This window comes from Zootermopsis nevadensis, unplaced genomic scaffold, assembly GCF_977971745.1.
Source record: "Zootermopsis nevadensis isolate Lab colony 2312 unplaced genomic scaffold, Znev_1.0 Znev_ptg000024l, whole genome shotgun sequence".
NCBI lineage: Eukaryota > Metazoa > Arthropoda > Insecta > Blattodea > Termopsidae > Zootermopsis > Zootermopsis nevadensis.
This window is the reverse complement of record NW_028259156.1, coordinates 16,196,701-16,217,520: the sequence shown is the minus strand read 5'-3', so window position 1 is coordinate 16,217,520 and position 20,820 is coordinate 16,196,701. Positions and strand designations below refer to the sequence as shown.

Here is a 20,820-nt window from a genome sequence, read left to right as displayed (position 1 = left end):
AATCCTCTACGTGGTACAACATGCCAGGTGACAGTCATCTTCAACATGTATGTGTTTCAATGCACCTGGTTTTAACAAAACAATATCGGTATTTAAAATTCAAATTCTTTGAATGTAGCTCACTTCACATGAGTTGAATCAGGAAACACGTGACTTTTTTAATATGCGGAGTAATAAACAGACCACTTATTGAAGTAATCAGATTTACATACTTTTCGATGACCTGTTACAATATATACGTTTATAAACCTATATTAAATGAAGCTAATGTTAGCCCCTCCCCAGAAGTTTGCAGTTACTTTGATGGTGTTATTGATGGTAGAAAATTTTAACGTACGAAAACACACTGGCTTCTTCTGCATTACGCAGTTTGACTACAATCTGTCAGTTAGTTTAACAGTTGTTATTGGGGACATCCTATGGATGACATTTAATTAAAAAACAAATCACAACAGGACAGTTTTATTTGTCAGTATTAAACAAAACATCAGCATAGGAATTCGTCTGGTATTGGTTCGTACTATGTCGCCTGAAACTTTTGGATTCTTGCTGAATAAATAATAATTTCATCTGCAAATATTATGAATATAAGATTTAAAATTCAAAGGGCGAACAACAAAAAACAGCAAGTGTAAAGTGAACTTATGACATGAAATGAGCGAATTTTTTAGTTCAGGGCCAAGGTTATGCAGTCGTAACTCTTCTGTTACTAATAATGATATAGCGTCATTCTGTTCATCAGATTTAATTTTACGTATCATAAATTATGACATTGACTACTGCCCTACATTCAGGATAAAAATTAAGGCCAAGATAAATTAGAACCGCGGACATTTATGATGTGTTTTAACTCGGTCGTTAGTGATAAAACTAGGAAAGAGTTAAGTTGTTGCAACTGGTAAATACTTGAAACAAGAGAATTTGACAGAACTGGAGAACACCACCGAAGGTCTAACACATTGAACTTGCAATTTTACAAGTCTCTGCTCATCGTTTGTTGATCATTTAAATGCCGAAAAGTAGGTAAACAAACTAATAATTCAATATCCTAATATACAGCATTATGAAACTATTGTTTATGTCTCAACAACGGAAACAAAAAAAAGTATTGAAACGGTTATCAGCGTTTTACGGTAAAACTAAGTTAATTATTCGGTTTTGTCCGTCTAATCACAATTATATTTAAAATTTACAAATAAGATAATTAAATTATCATTTTATGTTCCACATCGAATAATCGATTTATATTTGGAACATCGATTATTCGATGTGGAACATAAAATGATAATTTAATTATCTTATTTGTAAATTTTAAATTTTAAATATAATTATGATTAGACGGACAAAACCGAATAATTAATTTAATATTTGATTCACAATATGACGCAATTATACTATCTTATGGTAAAACTAAGGTAATTATATAGTTTTACCAGAAGATTATTTTCTTTCTTCGAGCTACTGCTTGGAGAAACGTAAAGCAAGTTATTTGCAGTCGTAAATAGGCACTTAAACCAAACATTTCAGGGTTAAAAGCGCCACAATACAAAAACCTATTACTTATGAATATTGCATGACTTGGGTCGTTAGTTGGGTTCTCGGCGTTCCTGGAACTCCCTCGTCGCAGTTAACAAATTCCGGCCATCCGATAGAATTCAAAAGCTGCAGGAGGGTTTGGAAAAACCAAGCCACGATTTCCAGCTACACAGTAAAATCGAAAAGTACGCTGTAACGGTAACTTACGGTAGTAATTTACCGTCTATCCTGAATCAGATTTTCGTGATTTTCCTCAATTTATTCAGGAAAATGCTGTTGTGTTTTCTTCGAAATTGACCACTCTCCCTCCCTTCTGAATCTGACAATCTCCCCATCTCATTCACAAAAAGTGGCTTTGGTTTGATTATATTTAATGCTCTCATAACTTAATGCAAGCGAATTTCTAAGCTTTGTCGCTGGGGCATGATATGATCATTTTGGCTTTGCTATTTCTGCACATTCACAGCACGTATTGTGGGTTTAAACAAGTGAAGTGTCTTAGAATAAGACGTTTTAACCTAGTTTTGTTATGTTACATAAAATGTAAAAATATTTAATTATTACAACAATTAAATGTGTTGTGTGTATTTATAGTAGACCCACCTTCTATTAGATTTTCATTTAATATTTGTGTTTGTTAACTTTTAATACTTTCGTATATAGTCTTCTTCCCTATTAAAGTTATTTTATTAAGCTTGTCATAGCTTAAGGCCTCAGCATGTCTAAAAAGCGTCTACACTGTTGATTAACACTCAATCTGAATTACGTTTATTAATCTTGTAGAATGCTACCGCTGTTGGTTAGTGTAACAATTTCTGTGTTTCGCAAGATCTGCAACAGGTGGTGTGGCCTGTGTCTTTAGGGTTACCGTAAGACAAAATAACTTAACCCGAGAGTCAACGTAGAATTCTAAAACGTATGAGAAAATATAAAACAGCGTTGGTGATCGGGACATGAGGTTCTCAGGGCAGCGAGTACAGATTTAGCTATCTTCTGGGTTCTGGCGCCCTGATGATGCCAGGAGAGACCTCTTAAACGTTGGTAAATTTCTACCAGATTACAAGGCGCTAAAATCCAGTATTAATGATAATTCTACACAAAGCACCAACTATAAAACGGAGCCTGAGGCCATACTCAGAAGGCATCTACTTCGTGATTACCGGTGTCGATCTTGAAACGTCTTCAGAGGGGGGAATGCATACGCCAGACTGTCTCCAGAGGAGTGATTGTGAGGATCAGAGGTCAGGCGATAGCACGCAGGGTTCATTCTCGTCTTGGTGTGACGTAATTACTTCGTTTCCGAAGAAAACGCAGTTAAGTGCGTCATTGAATGACGTTAAGGGGAATAGTAAGATAACCTCACTCTACCTTGACGGAGTGATGGAAAGCATTCACGAATTATAAAAACCTAAAGTGCGATTTAATATAACAAACTAACTGAAACCTGTTTACAGCGAAATATCATATATTTTCCTTTTCAGTAAGTTTCTGTTTACCTTCGGTAGGCTACATGCAGATGCAAAATGTTGCACAATGTGTACTTCGTATATTTAAGTACGGAGGACAATAATAACATTTATTTTGAATTAATAGTATGAGGGTGTGGACTGTTTTTATTTATATCAGGATATGCACCAGTGGAGGGTTCTATTGAACACGACAATGAACTTTGGGGCTTCATAAGAGACGTGGAATTTATTGACTGTCGACTCAGTAACTCTGCTCCGTCATGGAGTTACGATTCAAACCACAGGTCGGAAATTCATATGTGCAAGACAATGTAACTGATCAGAGCACATGTTATTGTTTCTTTGTTTTTACTCATCTTGATTTCGATCCTTCCTTCATGTTGTTCAGGCTGAAATCTGCCGCAACCCGTCCTTGGATCAGTTACACCAAGAACCAGCCATGGACAAAGGACTCTGTGTGTGAAGTTCAATAATACTACAGGTGTATAACAAGCCACTTACGTCTCTCAGGCATGGATCGGATCCAGTTTCCGTGTAGTCTTAACTCCTTTCTGTCTGGTGGGAGAGCAACTTCTAAATGTAGCCTCAATGTTCTGTAAATGAAAGCTGTGAGTTGACAGTGATGAGGCATACAAGCTTTCGAGTATTGTACAAAATTGTAAACCGGTGTTACCAAGCCAGAGAGCGGAAGTTTGACAAGTTTTAACGTCCAACCCCACACCAGTGGCTGATGCCGTAATGTCGGTGGAATAATAGACGCATGCGTTGTGTGCGTAGCTGAGCGTGTGTGGTCATCCAGTTAGTTAAGTTTTGCTATTCAAATAGTGTAGAGATATCTAGGGTGAGTTACTTGTGAGGGGGGCTTGACGATCGTTAGAGATTTGTCATAGAATCGTTTCTATTTGTCTCTGTTTCTGTTAGACAGTATTTACGTTTCTTATTTTGTTTACCTAGCGATGTCTGAAGTATCTTTGCGCAGGTTCAGATGATAATTATTGCTCTCGTAATTTTAACACTCAGCTTCTCATTATGAAATTGTTTGTAGCATAATTTTACTTTTCCTTCCCTGTTCAAAATATTTACACTTTCGTTCAAACACCATAAATCTAGGCCTATGGACTTCACTTAGCTTAAGACACCATCTTCCAAACCCAACAAAACAAAGGGCGATATAACAGCTTTGAATATTTTAATGTTCATATTCTTGGACGAGATATGGAAATAAAAACTATCTTAAGTGAATGTTGCCAATGGTTTTATTACCTCTTGTAGAGTAAACGGCGTGTCCGTATACACACGAAAGACTGGCTGGTGTTAAATATAAACTAGATTCATTATACCCACATTGAAATTGCGTTGTGAAAACAGTTTTCTCATGAAGCGTTAGGATTTGGTGCTAGTTTTGTATTAGAGTGTGTGGTTGACACTATGACGTCACACAACAAGATATGAATATCACAATGGCACAACAGAGTAACAATTAGCATTCAAATAATGATCTGACATTGTATTTGAACTCAATGATCCACGTAAATTCGCATGAATGGATTTATTTGGCTCTGGGAATGAGCAGTTACGCTTGTCTGTGACGTCACGGATGATATGAAAACAAACGTGAAGTGATCGTGAAGCTCCTGTGTTTGATACGCTTTGAGCATAAACAACAGGACCTCAGTAATTGTTTCCAGGTATGAGAATGCAGAATATTTTTAATCCATATTGATACACATGGCGGCAATTGATAATTTTAATCGTGTGCTTTCAGTTCATTTATGCAGAAATAAAACCTTTTCTCTCATTGTGAACACAACGAAACGTATGTTGCCCTAGGACACGGTGTTTATACACGTCGAGTCATATGGAGGAAATTGGATTTCAACTGCGGGATTTAAGGATTTCAAGGCGGCGAGTATGAAGATGGCTTCTTCTGGGTTCTCTTTGAGACTGTGTAAGGAAGAAAAGAATCGAGAGATTATTTAGGATAACGTCAACTAATGATCCTTGATACCAGCGCGGATAGTCCACCGGACTGAAAAGCCTGTATTTAGAATGACCCGCTGCGCACAGGTGTCAAAGAAGTTGCCGATACCGCACGGCGGTATAAAATAACATGTCTTCATTATGTTTTGCGTGGGTTCATAACAAAAAATTCTCAAGACGAAAAGACAATTTTGTGAGAATGGGCATTGAAAAGAAAACCGTCATTTGTCTTATAGGATTTCACAACGTCACACAGACAGACAGAGTAGTGAAACGCAATAAATCAGCTGTCTCCGGACTGACAGCAAGTGGCGAAGAGTGCACTTGAGGTAACTACACTGGACTTTCATAACTGTTATTAATAATAATCTGGGAATGAGAAAAATGTTCTTCTAGAATACAAGACAAAGGACAAATTATCCATCCTCAGCATCCTATTTTCTCTCTCTCTTTTCATATACCTTCATCTTTTTCTTCTTAACAAGCTTTCTTAGCTCTCACTTTTTCCTTCCTTGCTTCATTCTCTCTTTCTTTCTCTCTTTCTTTCTCTCTTTCTTTCTTTATTTCTTCACTTCCGTTTTACTCTGTCCTTCAATTTTCTTACTACGTTTTTGCTTCATTCTCTTCAGTTCTCTACTTTCCTTTTCCTGTATTTTACCTGCTTTATCTCCTTTGATTACACGAACTCTGCTAGTGGAATTTCTGTCTGGGACCAGTCAGTCTCCGCTTATGTTAACTGTTATATTGGCTGTAATATTTAATGAACGAACGCACACAGTCGCACAGTAGCCGGTTTAAGAATGTTAACGTTGCTTGATTGTATGGACATCAGAGGGCCTGTATCCTGAAGAATTTATGAGAACTCTAGAAAAATACGAGTGCAGTCTGTACCAGACGTGATTTCCCATCACCTCCGAGTACGTGGCTGGAGCCCTGCATTCCGGAAGATGTCATCTGGTGAAGTTTTAGTTGTAAAACCTATAAAAATCGATTGTGACGCATATGGCAAAAAACAGTATTAAATCGTTAATCTGATTAGGGTGGAAAAATTAATGTTTCTAAAACATAACGCCTTGAGGATGTCTTACAGTTGTCTATGGCCTTAATTTGTATGAGCAGATCTTTGATATTAAAAAAGTATCGATGCTTGAGCCAAGTCAGGGAACATGAATAGACCCTTGACATTTTGTGTCGGTCACAGTCCTGCCCGATAACCTCTTTCATTCAGACCGTTGTAAACATTCCATTTGAAACATACCATCGTCAACGGTCACTTTGGCATGGTCCAGCAACGTGTTTTAATTTAAAAGTGCAATAGAATTTGAAGGACGAGTCAGAGAGTGTATTCCGTATATTTCTTGTATGTTAAACTGGAAGCAGTGGTTTCATAATATTTATCCGCTCTTTGGACAGCACGTAATGAATACAGTCAGTGACGTATGCCTATTTATTAAGAACGTATTTATTACTTTGGAGTCCCGTCATTCCGTCCGTTTCAGTATGACGTGTATTCAGGCGGGCGAATTGTCTAGGTTACATTTCATGGTCTGCACCTCGGACACCACGTGGTTCTGAGTTCGTGTTTCAGCTGCAGTGTGGGGGAGACCATCGTACACGCATCTCCCGTTTGCAGTATTCACTGAAGATTTTTGACTGAAAGACTTAAATTGTAATATATTTGTTATGTATAAATAAATTCCCAATATCTTCTCACTCCCACTTCATCTGACAATTTGCAGGCCTACTGAATGGCATTGCTGATAAAGAGAACGGAGTTTTCAGATTATGGACCAAATAAAGATATTTATAGGACGGAAAATAAAATATAGTAAAAATACGAAAATACCAAATCTATCATTTGAAAATGTGTACAAGCGAACATAATAACTTAGGTTAAACACGATTATATTTACCCGTAATTCTGTTTCCAAACTCATATAGTTCATGTTATTCCTTCAGAATAATAGACCGTGTTTCACACCCAACACAATGAATACAAAAAATGTTTATTAATGTTCTGAAAAACAGGTTGGACGATACAATTTTTTTTAACTGAGTAATACCGTGCATTTTAAGAATTTATTCTCGTAAATACGTAATTAATATTATTTGTTTATTATTGTTCCCTTAAATTTATCAAGCGTTTTGTTTTACGTGTTATGGCATATGACTTATATTGCTTGCTTTCGTGTAGTGTACATATAGAGTGTATAACAGTTTTTTAGACTTATTTTCTTGTCGCAAAGTCGTAAAATTGTTCCTGTTTTTAAAGAAACCAGTACCTCATGTTACAGTCGTTTCCTATGCCCGCTACTGGCCCATATTCCGGAAATAAGAGAATCTTAAATCGTCCATTTAAAATTTAATAAAGTTTAAGTAATTTTAAATAATACGGCATATAAATCGTGCTGGTTATGTAGCTTTCACTTTCTTTCCTAAATCGAAAGGTATTCATGTAGTACATGGGCACGCGTGTTTGCGTTCCGCGTACGCTGTCATAGGTAAAGAGAGTGACAGCGAAAAGCTGTTGGGTTCAGTTGGGTGCCAGAGATAACATCGCGGGCTTCTAGATCGCTTGCCAGAGTGCGCTTAGCCATTCGAAGGCCGCAGCCTGTGATTCAAGGGTAACTTAATTCGAGATTTCGAAGTTTGTGGAACAAATGCTCAGAGACAACTGCAGATATGATTGGTGGCTCGTGGTTTAGATTTTTCTACAGAGTTGGACGACCCAGTGTTTTGCTGTGAAGCTCGTGGGGACTGTTCTAGATGTTAAGATAATTTTAAAAATGGTGTCCAATTTATAAAATGATCGTAACAATTTTCAAGATATTTTAATTAAGTCTCTTGAGTAACCTAGTTGTACATGGATCATAATATTAAAACATATATTAAACAAATAGGATGTTATAGCATAGATTGGATTTATCTGGCTCAGGTTGAGATCCAGTGGCGGACTTTTGTGGATATGGTAGTGAACCCTTAGTTCCATAAAATTCAGGGAATTTTCTAAATAGATGAGTGGTCTATTTACTTCTTAAGAAAGAGTGTTCCATGTAGTATGGTCACTAATACAAAATTTTATCAAAATCTGTTAGGTAGTTCGGGACGAAACATGCAGACGAACAGGTAGGCCTCCCCGTTATCCGTTCATTTTATTGCATCTTTAGAAGGAAAGTACACATAAAACCCCCAAAGTCCAATACGATCTTCTCGTTGAATCAGTTAGAAGTATTTATGAATGCATACACTGCCTTAGGCATTTTTATCCCCTATATGGCAATTAAATACGGAGCATATGACTAATATTTGGCCATCGGCACGAACTGCGGTACATTTTAAAAGTTAAACAAATGAACCGCGCTGTGTGTGCAGAGTTCCCCCTATCTGTGGCCAGAGGCTAGTGGTCAATTCGATCCAGCTCTCCGGCGGGTGGAAGGACAGTAATCCTGATTTACACCATCCAATTAGCATGTGATTTAAGGATGAGATAAAGCCTACATGTCACAAAATAGATAGACGATCATCTGTCTCTCACACACTGAAACACAGGAGGGCGGGGACACTTGGTGTAAGCCTGTACTAAATTGTTACCCGTATGTAATGTATATCGTTTCCGATCCAACAATGCTAATAATTTATGCACTGTATCAGCAAGTCTTATAACAGAAACAAAAGTGGTATGTTTTGGAGGAGAAAATCCAAACCGATACAAACTAATTCTTTTTTAATCGAAATGAAAATTTTCACATTTCAGCTCTTACGAATGTGTTTGACATTAAAAAGCTGAAGATAATCGATAATAATAATAATAATAATAATCCGTGGCGTAACAGCCCTCTGAGAGCCAAAGCCGACTAGCTGGCTGATCGATATAAAATATTAAGTGCGACAATAAGGAGAACATTAAAACACGTTTGGAAAGAGGCTGGATTGAAGTTTGTTAACTGATAGAAGTTCCAAAACTTTTTGTACAGAAATAAAACTTGGTTTACGAAGAAAAATTTTAACAATTCAAAGAAGCAGAAACTACATTTTTTAAAAAGATGCACCAGCTTAGCCAACGAACGGCACTGAGTAAAATTTATTTTGAGAAGCTGACAAGAGGTCCAGCTGTACATTAACGTGAGCGTGCCGAAGCGTAACAACGTGTTACAAGGAGTGAAAAGGCGTGACTTGATTTGACGGCGTGACAAGAGGTTACAAATAGTTTCGAAACGTAACGAAGATATACAAAGCGTGACCAAGCGTAACAAAGCGTGACTAGGCGTTATGCACTGGCGTGAGTGTGGACACTCAGACTCATACAGATCGGCAGAAATATGCGTTTGAAAAATTAATGACATTAAATATTTTTAAGGCCTCTATTCGGCAAATCGTCAGACTGAAATTGTCGTGACCTTGATATGACGCTGACCTGGCTTTGACCTCAGACTAACATGAGTATGGTCACTCAGATCCTGGTAGATCGGCAGACATATGCGTTTAAAGAAATGACTTCTGCATGACCTTGAAAATTTCAAAGGCCTCTATTCGGCAAACCAACGGACGGACATAGTCGTGATCTTGACTTGAAGCTAAACACAGCGTGACCTCAAAGTGAGATGAGTATGGTCACGTAGGCTCATACAGATCGGCAGAAATATGCGTTTGAAAAAAATAATTTGAATGACCATGAGAAGTTTTAAGGCCTCTATTCGGCTGTTCTCTCAAGAAAATTCTGGTATATTACTTTATGGGATCAAGTGCCCGCTGCTTCACATTCTTCTCTCATTTCAAAATGATTTAATGTCGCCCTGAAATTCAATGCTATAGGCAAGGCCGAGACGAGGTGACTGCACAGTTGAACAGTATAGTTGAAAATTGCAGAACGAAGAAAATAATCCGTTATGGCCATGTATCATGATTGATTTATTATTGATATACTTTATCGTGTTTTATATAATTTTTTGCAGGAATTATTAGTATCACATCAAGGAAACTTCAGCGGAATCAGTTTCGCTGTTTAATGGTATCAACAGTGACGAAACTGAAAGAAATTGGAAATTATTTTTTTTTACAGAATGTTGGTTATCCATGAACGAAGTCCTAGAAAGACAAATAAACAGCGATTATTTCCCTAAACACCGTTCGCGAATTTATCTGTGTGATGGAAACAGGTTCTGTTTTCTTCGAAGTGGGAACTTAAATTCTAAATGTTATTTGGACGGGCTTCGTGAACTTCAAAGAGCTGATATACGTCATGCGTTAGGAATTCGTTCTACGTGCGTAAATTGTCGAGAGATTAATAAAGCTGCGAATCGCAACAGATATTGATGAATAGGCTGAATCAGGGCACACACATTTTTATCGGCGTCGTGCCCAAACGATGTGAATGGAAATATTACTAGTAACGTTTTATAATACAAATGCGATGATGAAGGTTGGTTCTACATTAGCTTACATGGTTTGCTGATGGAAGCACGCAATTTGCTAAGCGATGTTTTATGGGACTGCTGATAAGACACGGATGAAATGGGCTCCACAAAGATAACAAAATAAATATCATGCCAGATATGTTCGACTAATAATGCTAGCACGGCATTTGTGTATTTACATGTCTTTGATTTTTCGTGCCTTTCTCACAGCGAAAATAATTAAATAATATCCTGTATGACAATAGAGCACAATTGTTATATCCTTAAATATCACTTTATAAAAATGTAATTTTTATTTTGCACACAAACAAATTAAACTCTATTAAATTCTTTTATCTCGTTAGTTATCCATTTCACTTTACATTGATAAATAGTAATATCTCAGAAATTAATTCCTGTAGTGTTTGCTTTCTAAGACGTGTTTTTTTTTTTAAAAAAATACATAACGTCAAAGGATGTAATACCGAGAAACTTATTTCTTACATGTTTTCGACCTGCTCGTACTTAATTCATCTAGTCAAATTGGCTGTGTTTATTGTGGTCCTTAAAAAGGTGCGTCATAAGTTCTGTCTAAACATGACGGTGCACTTAAACGTGAGTTTCGAGTGGCTTTATTTTTTATCTGTCGAAAACAATCAAATATGTCTGTCCTTGCTCTAACATCCGTTCTTTTAGTAACATTATTTAGGTTTTTATATGTTTTGTTTTATAAATAGGGTATAATGTGCCGTTGCTTTCGTTCACAAAAAAAAATAAAACAGTCCAAGTGCAAGACATGACAATGAATTGTAGTTTTCTGTATTAATGGTTCTGATGAAGATACTAATTAAACTCTTCAAGTAGCACGTTATCACGTCCAGCTGCTACCGACTCTAGGGAGACGCGAACATGGACATTTTATTACTCCGTCGATCTGTCTTGGGACAAGAGCTGAATTATAGAAAGAAATCGGTAGCTTTTATTTTAATAACATTTCTACTCACATAGAACAACGGGTAAAATATAGTTGGCTTGTCTTAAAATGTTCTAATTTGCTATGTTAGTGTTTTCTAACACAAGGAAAAACTAAGTAACAGTGTTTTATAATCCAAACCAAAATAATATGTTGTTATTGTTATTAATTTTAAACTAATTATGCAGTTGGTTATTGCCGAATGTATTATCTTAGCCAGAGACTTAATGTTATAGTGCTTCCAAGGATTTAAGACAGACGACAGTAACATGTTATAACAGTAAATACAGTAATTGTACCCAAGGAACTTAATAATCACAGCAGGATACGAAGTTGCGACTTTGAAAGGACGACTGGTCTCTCATTAGATCTTGGCGCCTTCGTAAAGCAAGACGCATCAGAAGAGAGTTTTATGCGTTGTCTGTGGGAGGACAACAAACTGCATTCAATGATGCGAGAAAGTCGTCATTAACGTTACAAAACGCAGATAATCATAATATCTGCTGGGTGCAAAGTCGTGAGCTATGAAAAATACAACTGGAAATTTATCGTGACGTAACAGCCTTGAAAAGCATTACAGATGCGTCTTTATAAACGCTGGGAGGGATGAATTACTGAATGCAATTTAACAAGAAGCTGGCTGTGAACGTCGCAAAGTCATTCATAAAATCAACGGGGTTCGAAGCATTGACCTGAGGAGTCAAGACCACACAGTGACAACTCAATACCAAGAAGCAGTCTTCTTGTTTTGCCGGGAACGGAAAAGGCGAGACGAGCTAATGACTAGGTCGGTCACACATTCTGAACATTGATCTTCGATGAAGGATTCTGAGCTCAAGACTCCACTGTAGTGTAAGGATCAGTATTCGCTTTGCAGTCTCAATTACAGTTCATGAATATATACGTGTAGTGCAGACCTTAATTAAATGGTTGTCTATCGGAACAAACATTGTTATCGTCGCGCAACCTTTCCATCAGAATTCGAAACTGGTGTTTGTAATTAATAATTAATTATATGTCCTGGCAGTAGTTTTGCGATGCAGAGGGTATATAATGGAAGGAAGGTGGTTATTATACAGAAAATAAATTCAGACGATAAAATATTTTAAGAGACCATTATGATAAAAATTTGAGCAATAATAAAAAAGATATGCCCAGAATGTATTCAACTCCGTTTTAATGACGAACCCCAGTTGCAATTCGTATGCATTAATATGACAAGAAATCAGTTGATATGATTTAGGCTGTGTATGCCTGCCAGTCAGAAGTCTGTCATCACAGCAACCTGCAAAATCGTAGACTGCGGATTCGGATTCTAATATTAATTACTACATGAAACATTTGTTTAGTTTCTTGGTTCCACGCATTCGAAAGTTCACAATCACAACGTGTGTTTATTCTCGAAATCGTTTGATGCGTTTCATGAAGCATTTAGCAATGCTCGTATCCTGACAGAGAATTGCCAAATAAGGCAACAGTGCACTTACTGACGATACAGTTTTGGGTCACCCGGAGTGTTTCCGACAGAAAACGTGCCTGGAGTTGGACAGCTTTGGCAGGCGAGACGCCCCACAGCGTTGGAGAAACACTAAGAAGCAACTCGTTTGTCTTGTTATATTTACGTCGCCAAACCCTGAAAATAATGTCGTTAGGGTTGAATGTTAAATGAAATATTCTTTAGAATTAACGTGAGTTTTATCTAGTAACGTACGATGTATCCATACTACCGAATATCCTTTCATCAAGTTATCATTATTATTCGAAGCTCTTTGCAGGAGGTTCCTTTTAAAAATCCTGTAATTTGCTATCCATTACATTCTCCAACTAAATGCCACGAGGAAAGTGATTAGTAACATGCGCATATAATGAAAGTGACGTTGTTTACAGCTTAATAGAAAGTGCGGTCTCATATTATGCTTCGCTCAAGGACGAAGGTTCATTATATTTAAAAAAATCTGTTTCCATCGCAAAAACAAGGCGTTCCGTTGTAATTTATTTTGTCAATCTTATTATGGTCAGTGGCTCCATGAGACCGTGACTTTCGTTATGTGTGAACCTTATCCTAGCCACTTTTCACAAAGTTATGTCAGTAACGTGTGTTTTATTTCACTTTCGGCTTTGACTTTCCCCTAATTACCTTCTGAAATACATTCATTAGAAAGCCTTTATTCGGACATAATGCCTTTTTGCACGAAGCAAATACAGTGAGAAGATAGTTCGTTCTTCTGTCTTCATGTTATGTTCCGAAACTACTGAACGGAAAAAGACAAAAATTGTTTACTAGGGCTCTAAACTAAAAGTTGTTTAAAATTTAAAGATAATAAAACTTGTAAACTTTATATCTCACACGGTTGAACAAGCGTTAGCAGTTTGTATAACCCAGAGTACCATAGGAAGAGAACATAGGCCTACAGGCTTGTAGTGTCACAGTGCCAACAGCACTTTCATTTGTTTCCGTTTTTCACAAACAGGGCCCTGGATACCGATCCATTACATGAAAGGAATGTCACAACCAAGATTTATGTTAAATTTGGTTATTGTTTTAACTTATTGTATAACACCAAGTTGTAATACACGCCTCTACTATTTTGTTTTGAATTTTATTTCACCTCATCAGTTTATAAGTCGTGCATCAGACCTTCATCTTAACACACGGCATTACAAATTGTTACAAAAGCATTCAACGGTAAAATGCAGAAATACGGTTCGCCGCGTCAGTACGGCAACTTCTCCGCCACCTGCGTTGTGCAGGTAGTCGAAACACAACATTGCAGGCAATGCACGCTACAAACCGATATTAAGCAAACTTTTATTGACTTTCCAAGGACTTTTCGTACCTTTGCAATAAAAAAGAAAGAAATAGTAAGATTGTGGTAGTTAGTTTGTGGGTTAGTGAGTAAGTTAGCGACACAGAATGAGTTCATAGGCGAGAGATTTCATTGATAAGAATTACCGTGGGAGAGCCGAAGTGTTAATGAGTGAGAGAATTAGTGAGTAAAAGTTAGGAAGGGAATTGAAGTGAATGAGTATAGAAACGGCATTAGGGACAATGTGTTTCTTGATTGGTTTCAGAAATGTTCATGCAATCAGAAGTCTGGGTTACAGAATTTGATTCTGTTTTTTTATCTTAACTCAGACCTTTACGTAAGGCTTAGAGTACGTGTGTGCATGAGTGATTCCAAAGCTGATGTTCAAACACTCGGTCAGTGTTTATGGGTTTAGTTTGACTCTCGCCGTAAACAGCTTTCATTTCCTTGAACAGCATTAACTTATTTATCATTGTAATGGTGAAGTGCGGTGTTTTCTTCGAGGTACGAACTCAATTCTTAAATAATATTTAAACAAGCTTTGGCTTCAAAGGATTAATCAGTGCCGCGTTACATCTGTACCTGAACATTCTGTGCCTCGAGGGGCGTTTTGAACGGTGGCGTGTCGTTCAACGTCCCACTCTGCTCTCACATTTCATGGGTCACAAACGTGGGGTGTCGTGTGGCCACTTCACACCTCCGCTGCCACAGACATGTCGGTCAGACACGGCCCTATTGATTGTGATGTAAAGAAGCCAACCATGTGTGTATACATTACATTACGGCAGGGTTCTCCTGAGCGTTAGCTTCTAATTGTCATTTTATATGTTCAGGATATGCCAACGATTTGCCACCCTTTCCGGACAAGTTATTCGAGCTTTTATCTCGGAGTTTCCTGGAATACAAATATGAAAGCAGCAGCAATTCTTAAAATGCAAACCTAATGGAATTATTCTGTTAATTAAATAAAATGAACTACATATTACTACGTTACTTTTCGTGTCAGACTTGAAGCAAGACTAAGTTGGAAGCAACACAAAGATGGCCTAAACTTTTAATGATATTAATTAAACATTCATTTGATAAAATACATATAAACTTCTATCAATAATTTCAGTTCAAATCCGCAGAATTCTGTAATTTAAATTTATAACTCGATATTTTCTTCTGTAAAACGGGAGATCCGTGTCATTTATAAGCTATTACGTACCGGGAACTGCTTTGTGACATCATCTTTGCACTTCAGTTTGATGTCACCGATAGGAGGCGTCATTGTTTATTTTCCCTTATGATCCTGGTTTGTTTTTAATATTATCTTCGCAGAATTATTTGAAGTTATCAAAAAATCAGTTTCCATTTGCTATTGCCATTCAGTATCACGAAAGTGGATTGCTTTTTAACATAATATTTATTTTAAGATAGTATTGCTGTTTCAAAGAGTTAATTTAGAATGTTAGAAGAACATTCTAGTAAGTTGGTTGTATTTACCTCTGAATTGTACATGGTTAAATTAAGAAAGATAATCTTATTCTTTTAATTTTGCAGTGACGTTATACATGCGGCTTGTAGTCAATAAAACAATCACGAGAGCTCGAAAATCTAGTTATTTCCTGTATTTTCAGGAACGGCAAGGAAGTATCCAGTAGCATCAGGAGCAACAGCACAGATTGTAACTGATGACGTCACAAGAATAATTCCTCGTACAAGATAAATAGTTTCTGTTGTTTGAGATATACATTTTGCGTATTCGTTGATTTGATCGTCGATATATTGGCATGTTTTAAAAATAATTTTACCTTTACATGTAGAGGCGTAAGTATATTGTTTAGAGTATCATGTTTTATACACGGCTACTCTTAACTTAATTTTGCAACGTTGTTCTTACTGCGGTGAATATTACAAATTTTTGATTCTGGGTTGTTGGGCCGTCTAGTCTGATAATTTATCGACGTTTCGGGGTACTTGCTTCCTCCATTATCAGGGCGATGAGGCAGCAAGCAAAGCGTGGGTAAACTTCTACACATTGAACTTTGGTGGTGGTGGTGGGGGGGGGGGGGGGGGGTTCGGAGACAAAATATATGCATGTATGCCTGACCTAGAAGGATTGACGAAAATCCTCAGTACAGAGGATTTTTTTTCGGATGTTGGTCAGTGCGAGAGTAGGCCAAACAGTAGCACAATATCAATCGCGCCACACCGGGGTCCCAGATAGACGATAACGTCACTATCTATTGTATTCGCCCCTCGTTTGATACGTGCCATTAAAATTTACATCAGTTGTGGGTCGTTACAAACAGCATTGATCTGAATTCAAAGTCCGTAATTAAATTGTTGTGTACAACAATGGGAGAGCAGTTAACATTAGTGTCCATGTAAATATCCGTGTGCTACATTTCGTAAACAATTCCGTACGTTCTTCAATAATCAGTCCTGTGTTTCTTAAACCGACAGAATTCTGGGTCGTCGGATCTAACTCGGCTTTGGCATGGATGTTTGTCTGTAGTCCTATGCGTTTTCCTGTTGTTTGTGTAAGCAGAGACATGCGATGCGCCTGTCCGCAATCTAAGAACTCCTACCAAATGACTGAAAGTTTATACTTCCAGATTTAATGCAGATTTGAATGGGCCAATGGGCTTAACGCGTGGCAGAGTAAGAACAATAGCTTAATGTAATTTCGTTGTAAGCCGCCGATGAATCTGCGAACGAAGTGTGAGGCCCTTCTTTCCGACAGTTCGGTCCCTTTTTGTATGGAAATATATCCCATTGTTTCCGTTGGTAACGCAATGCTTAGTTCTCTGAAGACTAAGTTCATGGTAAGTATTGAAGGAAAGGAAAAGTTGCGTTGTCACTGTCTGCAGTTAGAAAAACTTCGTGACGACGAACATCAAGACTTAATTTTTATTTTATGTTTGAAGTTTCTTAATAGGATTCGTAGCATTCTTGTTACAATAAAAGTTGCAGAAGGGTGACGGGTTGGTTACTAAGAGACTCGAGTCTCGTGGGATTAATAGAATTTGTTTTCAATATAACTTATTACTCGAAATGGGTTCGAGGCTACAATGTGGCTTTAAGAATTGATTCGTCTGAGCTTTCTCACAAAAGAAGTAAGCGAAAAGAATTTTCAGAAAGGGGAGTGTATTCTGTTAAAGTGGCAATGCAAGACTAAGTTTATTCCTTGCTATTTTGTATGCACCATTGGTCTTTGATTTTCATGTAGGAAAATGCATAATGCATTTGTATTTCTTAATGAGATATGCCATATTTTATAAAATTACCATTTGTATGCCATAGTATTATATTCATTCCATACATTTATATTTTAGATTAATGAAAAAATAAAAAAATAAAGAATTATATTGGCATGATAGATAGTAAAATTCCCACAGCAAGTTTTATGCAGATGTCACAAGCGAAATCCTTCAACACTCCTCATAAATTATTCTTTATACGGGTGAGTACGAAATTAAATTTTTCAGTTTCCTTTTCAAAATTATTCCAAAATTTTCTGTAACGTACGTCTGATTTGCATTGTATTCCTTCCAATCGATGTAACCTAAATGTTTTTTTTTCCTGTCTACTTCTAGATGTTTCAAATTTTCACTTTCATTGAGGTTGCTGAACCAAGACGTTGAACTTACTGTTTTCCTAAGTGTTGTAGGATGCCCGGCATGAACGTTTGATGGCGTGTCTACACTGTAATTAATTTTTCGTGTTATAGACGGGTTCCTGGACGACATTGCTCTCCCGAACATGGGCCTGGAACTAGAATGGGAGAGACAGAAACAAAACAAGAGCTACATAGAAGAGGTGGAGAAGTACAAGAAGGAGATCCTAACCGAGGGGCTGCAGGTACGGAATCATGTCTTTTGCTTTAGGAATGCAGCCAGTCACTCGCGCTCCGCGGGGCGGGTGGGACCGAAACCCTTCGTACTGCATGTAGGGTCATCCCCCTCTCCCCAAGTTATCGTATGTGAGAGGGTGAAAGGGTTTGGAAGAAGGGTCCTCATCTGTTTGAAGTTACTCTCCAGGTATTCGTCTGGACAGGCTGGAGAAAACTTCGAAAACTTGTAAAACTACAATATTTGCAAGCACACGTTTGTGTATCTTCCATTAAATTGGATAAAATTGGCACTTCAGTGTGTGAATTACAACATAGTGTCACTTAATATTGGTTTGTGATTATTTCTTGGCAAAATAAATGCATTTGTAAGGTGATAATTCAAAACAGCAAATGAATACATTGCGAATTCTTTACCTGTTTAGCTTTAAGTTCGATGGGAATTGTTAATCAAACACCACAGATCGGTACGTGACATTTGACGTGTAGATATTTTATATCTGCAACATTTCTATTAATTATGTTTTCCATAAATAGAAACATGACGGGTGAGAGAAAAAATGGTTTTTGGTAACAGGTATCAGGTAGTGAGAATCTGTTCTAGGCCCCGCTAAACTAATATTAATAAATGAAGTTCTGAAATCGTATAATTAACCATTTTTTTCCATTTTCCTGTGTAAATAAAATCATTTTAAAGAAAAGTATGAGTCATGTAATCTTTTCAGAATTTCTCATTGTGTTACGAAATTTGGTTTTCATTTCCCTGTCAGAAACGTACAATTGGAAGTTTCAAACTCTGTCGCGGAAGAGCTGTTTAATTTCCTGTTTTCGTTTACACTCCGCTTTTAATCACTCTAAATAACTACCCCGCCCGTACGAAGTAGTAATTCTCCCACTCCGAGTCCGTTTGCCTTCTGTCGTGGTTTGTGCTACATTGCTACATCGCCATTCCACTGGAACACTAAAATACAACTCGGCTTTTGTCAAACACTCCTCTATTTATTTAGGCCAAAACTCAGAACTCGGAACTACTCCCCGTCCTAAAAATGTCGACATAATGCTTTCACACTGCACTGACCGTACTTTGAAGGGTTAAAGAATAGATACTTCACGCGATTCAGAACATCTTTAAAGGACAAAAATAGAAAACGCCAGTCTGTTTAACCTATACAGCCTGTCCTAGAAAAGCTAACATACGATGTCAGACGCAGCTGCATTGCTGTGTGTTGCTGCTAGCTCTTGGCGGTGAGTAATGCAGTTCCTGCTGTGAGTCGGGAAGTGACAGTTGCGTTTTGGTTTATCAGCGAACGCACTGTATCCCCATTGGTCAGTTATCACAATTTAAATTCTGGAAGGCTAAGTTCAGCCATCAGCCATCCATCTTCACAGAATTACGTGTGCCATCAATTTCAAACAATAGTCGTTGTTAGACACTTTCTATAATTTGAACAATGCCTCCTTATTGTCGATTATAAACCCACGATTTAAACTTGCATTGGTAGCAGAACCCGAAGGTCCAATTTTGCTGGTACCAAAGTCCCTATCCCTCCATTTAACATAATTCCCAACCAACTCTCCGTCATTCACCCTCAGCTAGTCTCTCTTCGATCTAACGAAACACTATCCAGCAATTACCTCCCAACTAGGTGCGCTGCAAGATGTTTCCTCGCCAAAATTTTGTATGTATTTCTTATCTGCGTTCTATGTCTTATACCATACATTCTATATATTTGATCTCTATGAACGATTTTATAATCATTCTGATAAATTTTGTCAACCTCCTTGTCTTTTAATCAAAACCACGGCGTCTAGGAAGTCGATTCTGCCTTCGTCTTTTAAGGTCGCAGGTAAAACAGCAAAACCCAAATCTTGCTCGGAAAATTGGTCGAAAAAATGTCAACCTTGACTCAGAAGAGTAGGGATTGTCTTCCCAACTGAAAATAGAAGCAGAACTAACTTCTGAAACGTTATTTTATATCAAATCTAAAACTTCTTGACGATGGTGAAGAGTCAATTGAATAAAACTTGTCTTGGATATTATCCATCGTCTAGTAAATATAAAACGTAAAACGACGTTTCGGAGATGGGACTCTATCTCCGTCTTCAGGTTCCTACACAGTTGGGCCCACTAGATAGAGATAATCCCTATCTCCGGACTAAGGATTAGGGATTAGCTCTATCTAGTGGGCCCAACTGTGTAGGAACCTGAAGACGGAGATAGAGTCCCATCTCCGAAACGTCGTTTTACGTATTATATTTACTAGACGATGGATAATATCCAAGAAAATTTTTATTCAATTGTCGTTATTTTACTTTTTAAAAGTCGCCAGGAAACTGAACTTTCGCCATAGACGGATTCTGCTCTTATTTGTTTCCCAAATTAAGGTGGAGGAAGAAGGCTTGCTGGAGGTGCAGGTGGCAAGACAGCGGGAGATGAGACGGCAACAACAGGTCAGCAACAGAGCAGACTCAGTTCCACCGCTCGAGGGCGAAAACAAAGCAGTGTCCAAGGAGGAGGAGGACAACAATACGCCGAGGAGACACGACTCCAGCCCAAAGCGGGGCGCCCAAGCAGACGGAGAGTCGCGCAAGAAGGACAGGCGAAGACGAGCCGGAAGGAGACGGTAAGTGACTGAACACTTGCCCAGACCATTCTATGACGCGACAGGCCACTGACTTTAGCTCCGAGGTTCGATTTCTGGTTGACGTCAAGTATACCATTAGGTCCAGATCGGCTCTGTGACCTGTTGAATCTCCTGTCCAGTCCGTGTCAAAATAAATCTGCCGGAGCGTGAAGCTGAACTCTTTACTCCATCCTAGTATC

General features: G+C 37.8%; 1 protein-coding gene and 1 long non-coding RNA gene across 2 annotated transcripts in view; one reads left to right on the top strand and one right to left on the bottom strand.

Annotated features, from left to right (window-relative positions):
• The window catches only part of LOC110838029 (uncharacterized), a 38,459-nt gene that overhangs the window by 3,351 nt on the left and 14,288 nt on the right, over positions 1-20,820 (bottom strand). The window lies entirely within an intron of this gene.
• tok (tolloid-like protein 1 tolkin) overlaps positions 1-20,820 on the top strand; it is a 39,591-nt gene that overhangs the window by 5,860 nt on the left and 12,911 nt on the right. The window contains exons 3-4 of the mRNA XM_087355273.1: positions 17,877-18,007; positions 20,382-20,620. Coding sequence (XP_087211399.1) covers positions 17,877-18,007; positions 20,382-20,620 — 370 coding nt within the window. The remainder of the gene's footprint in view (positions 1-17,876; positions 18,008-20,381; positions 20,621-20,820) is intronic.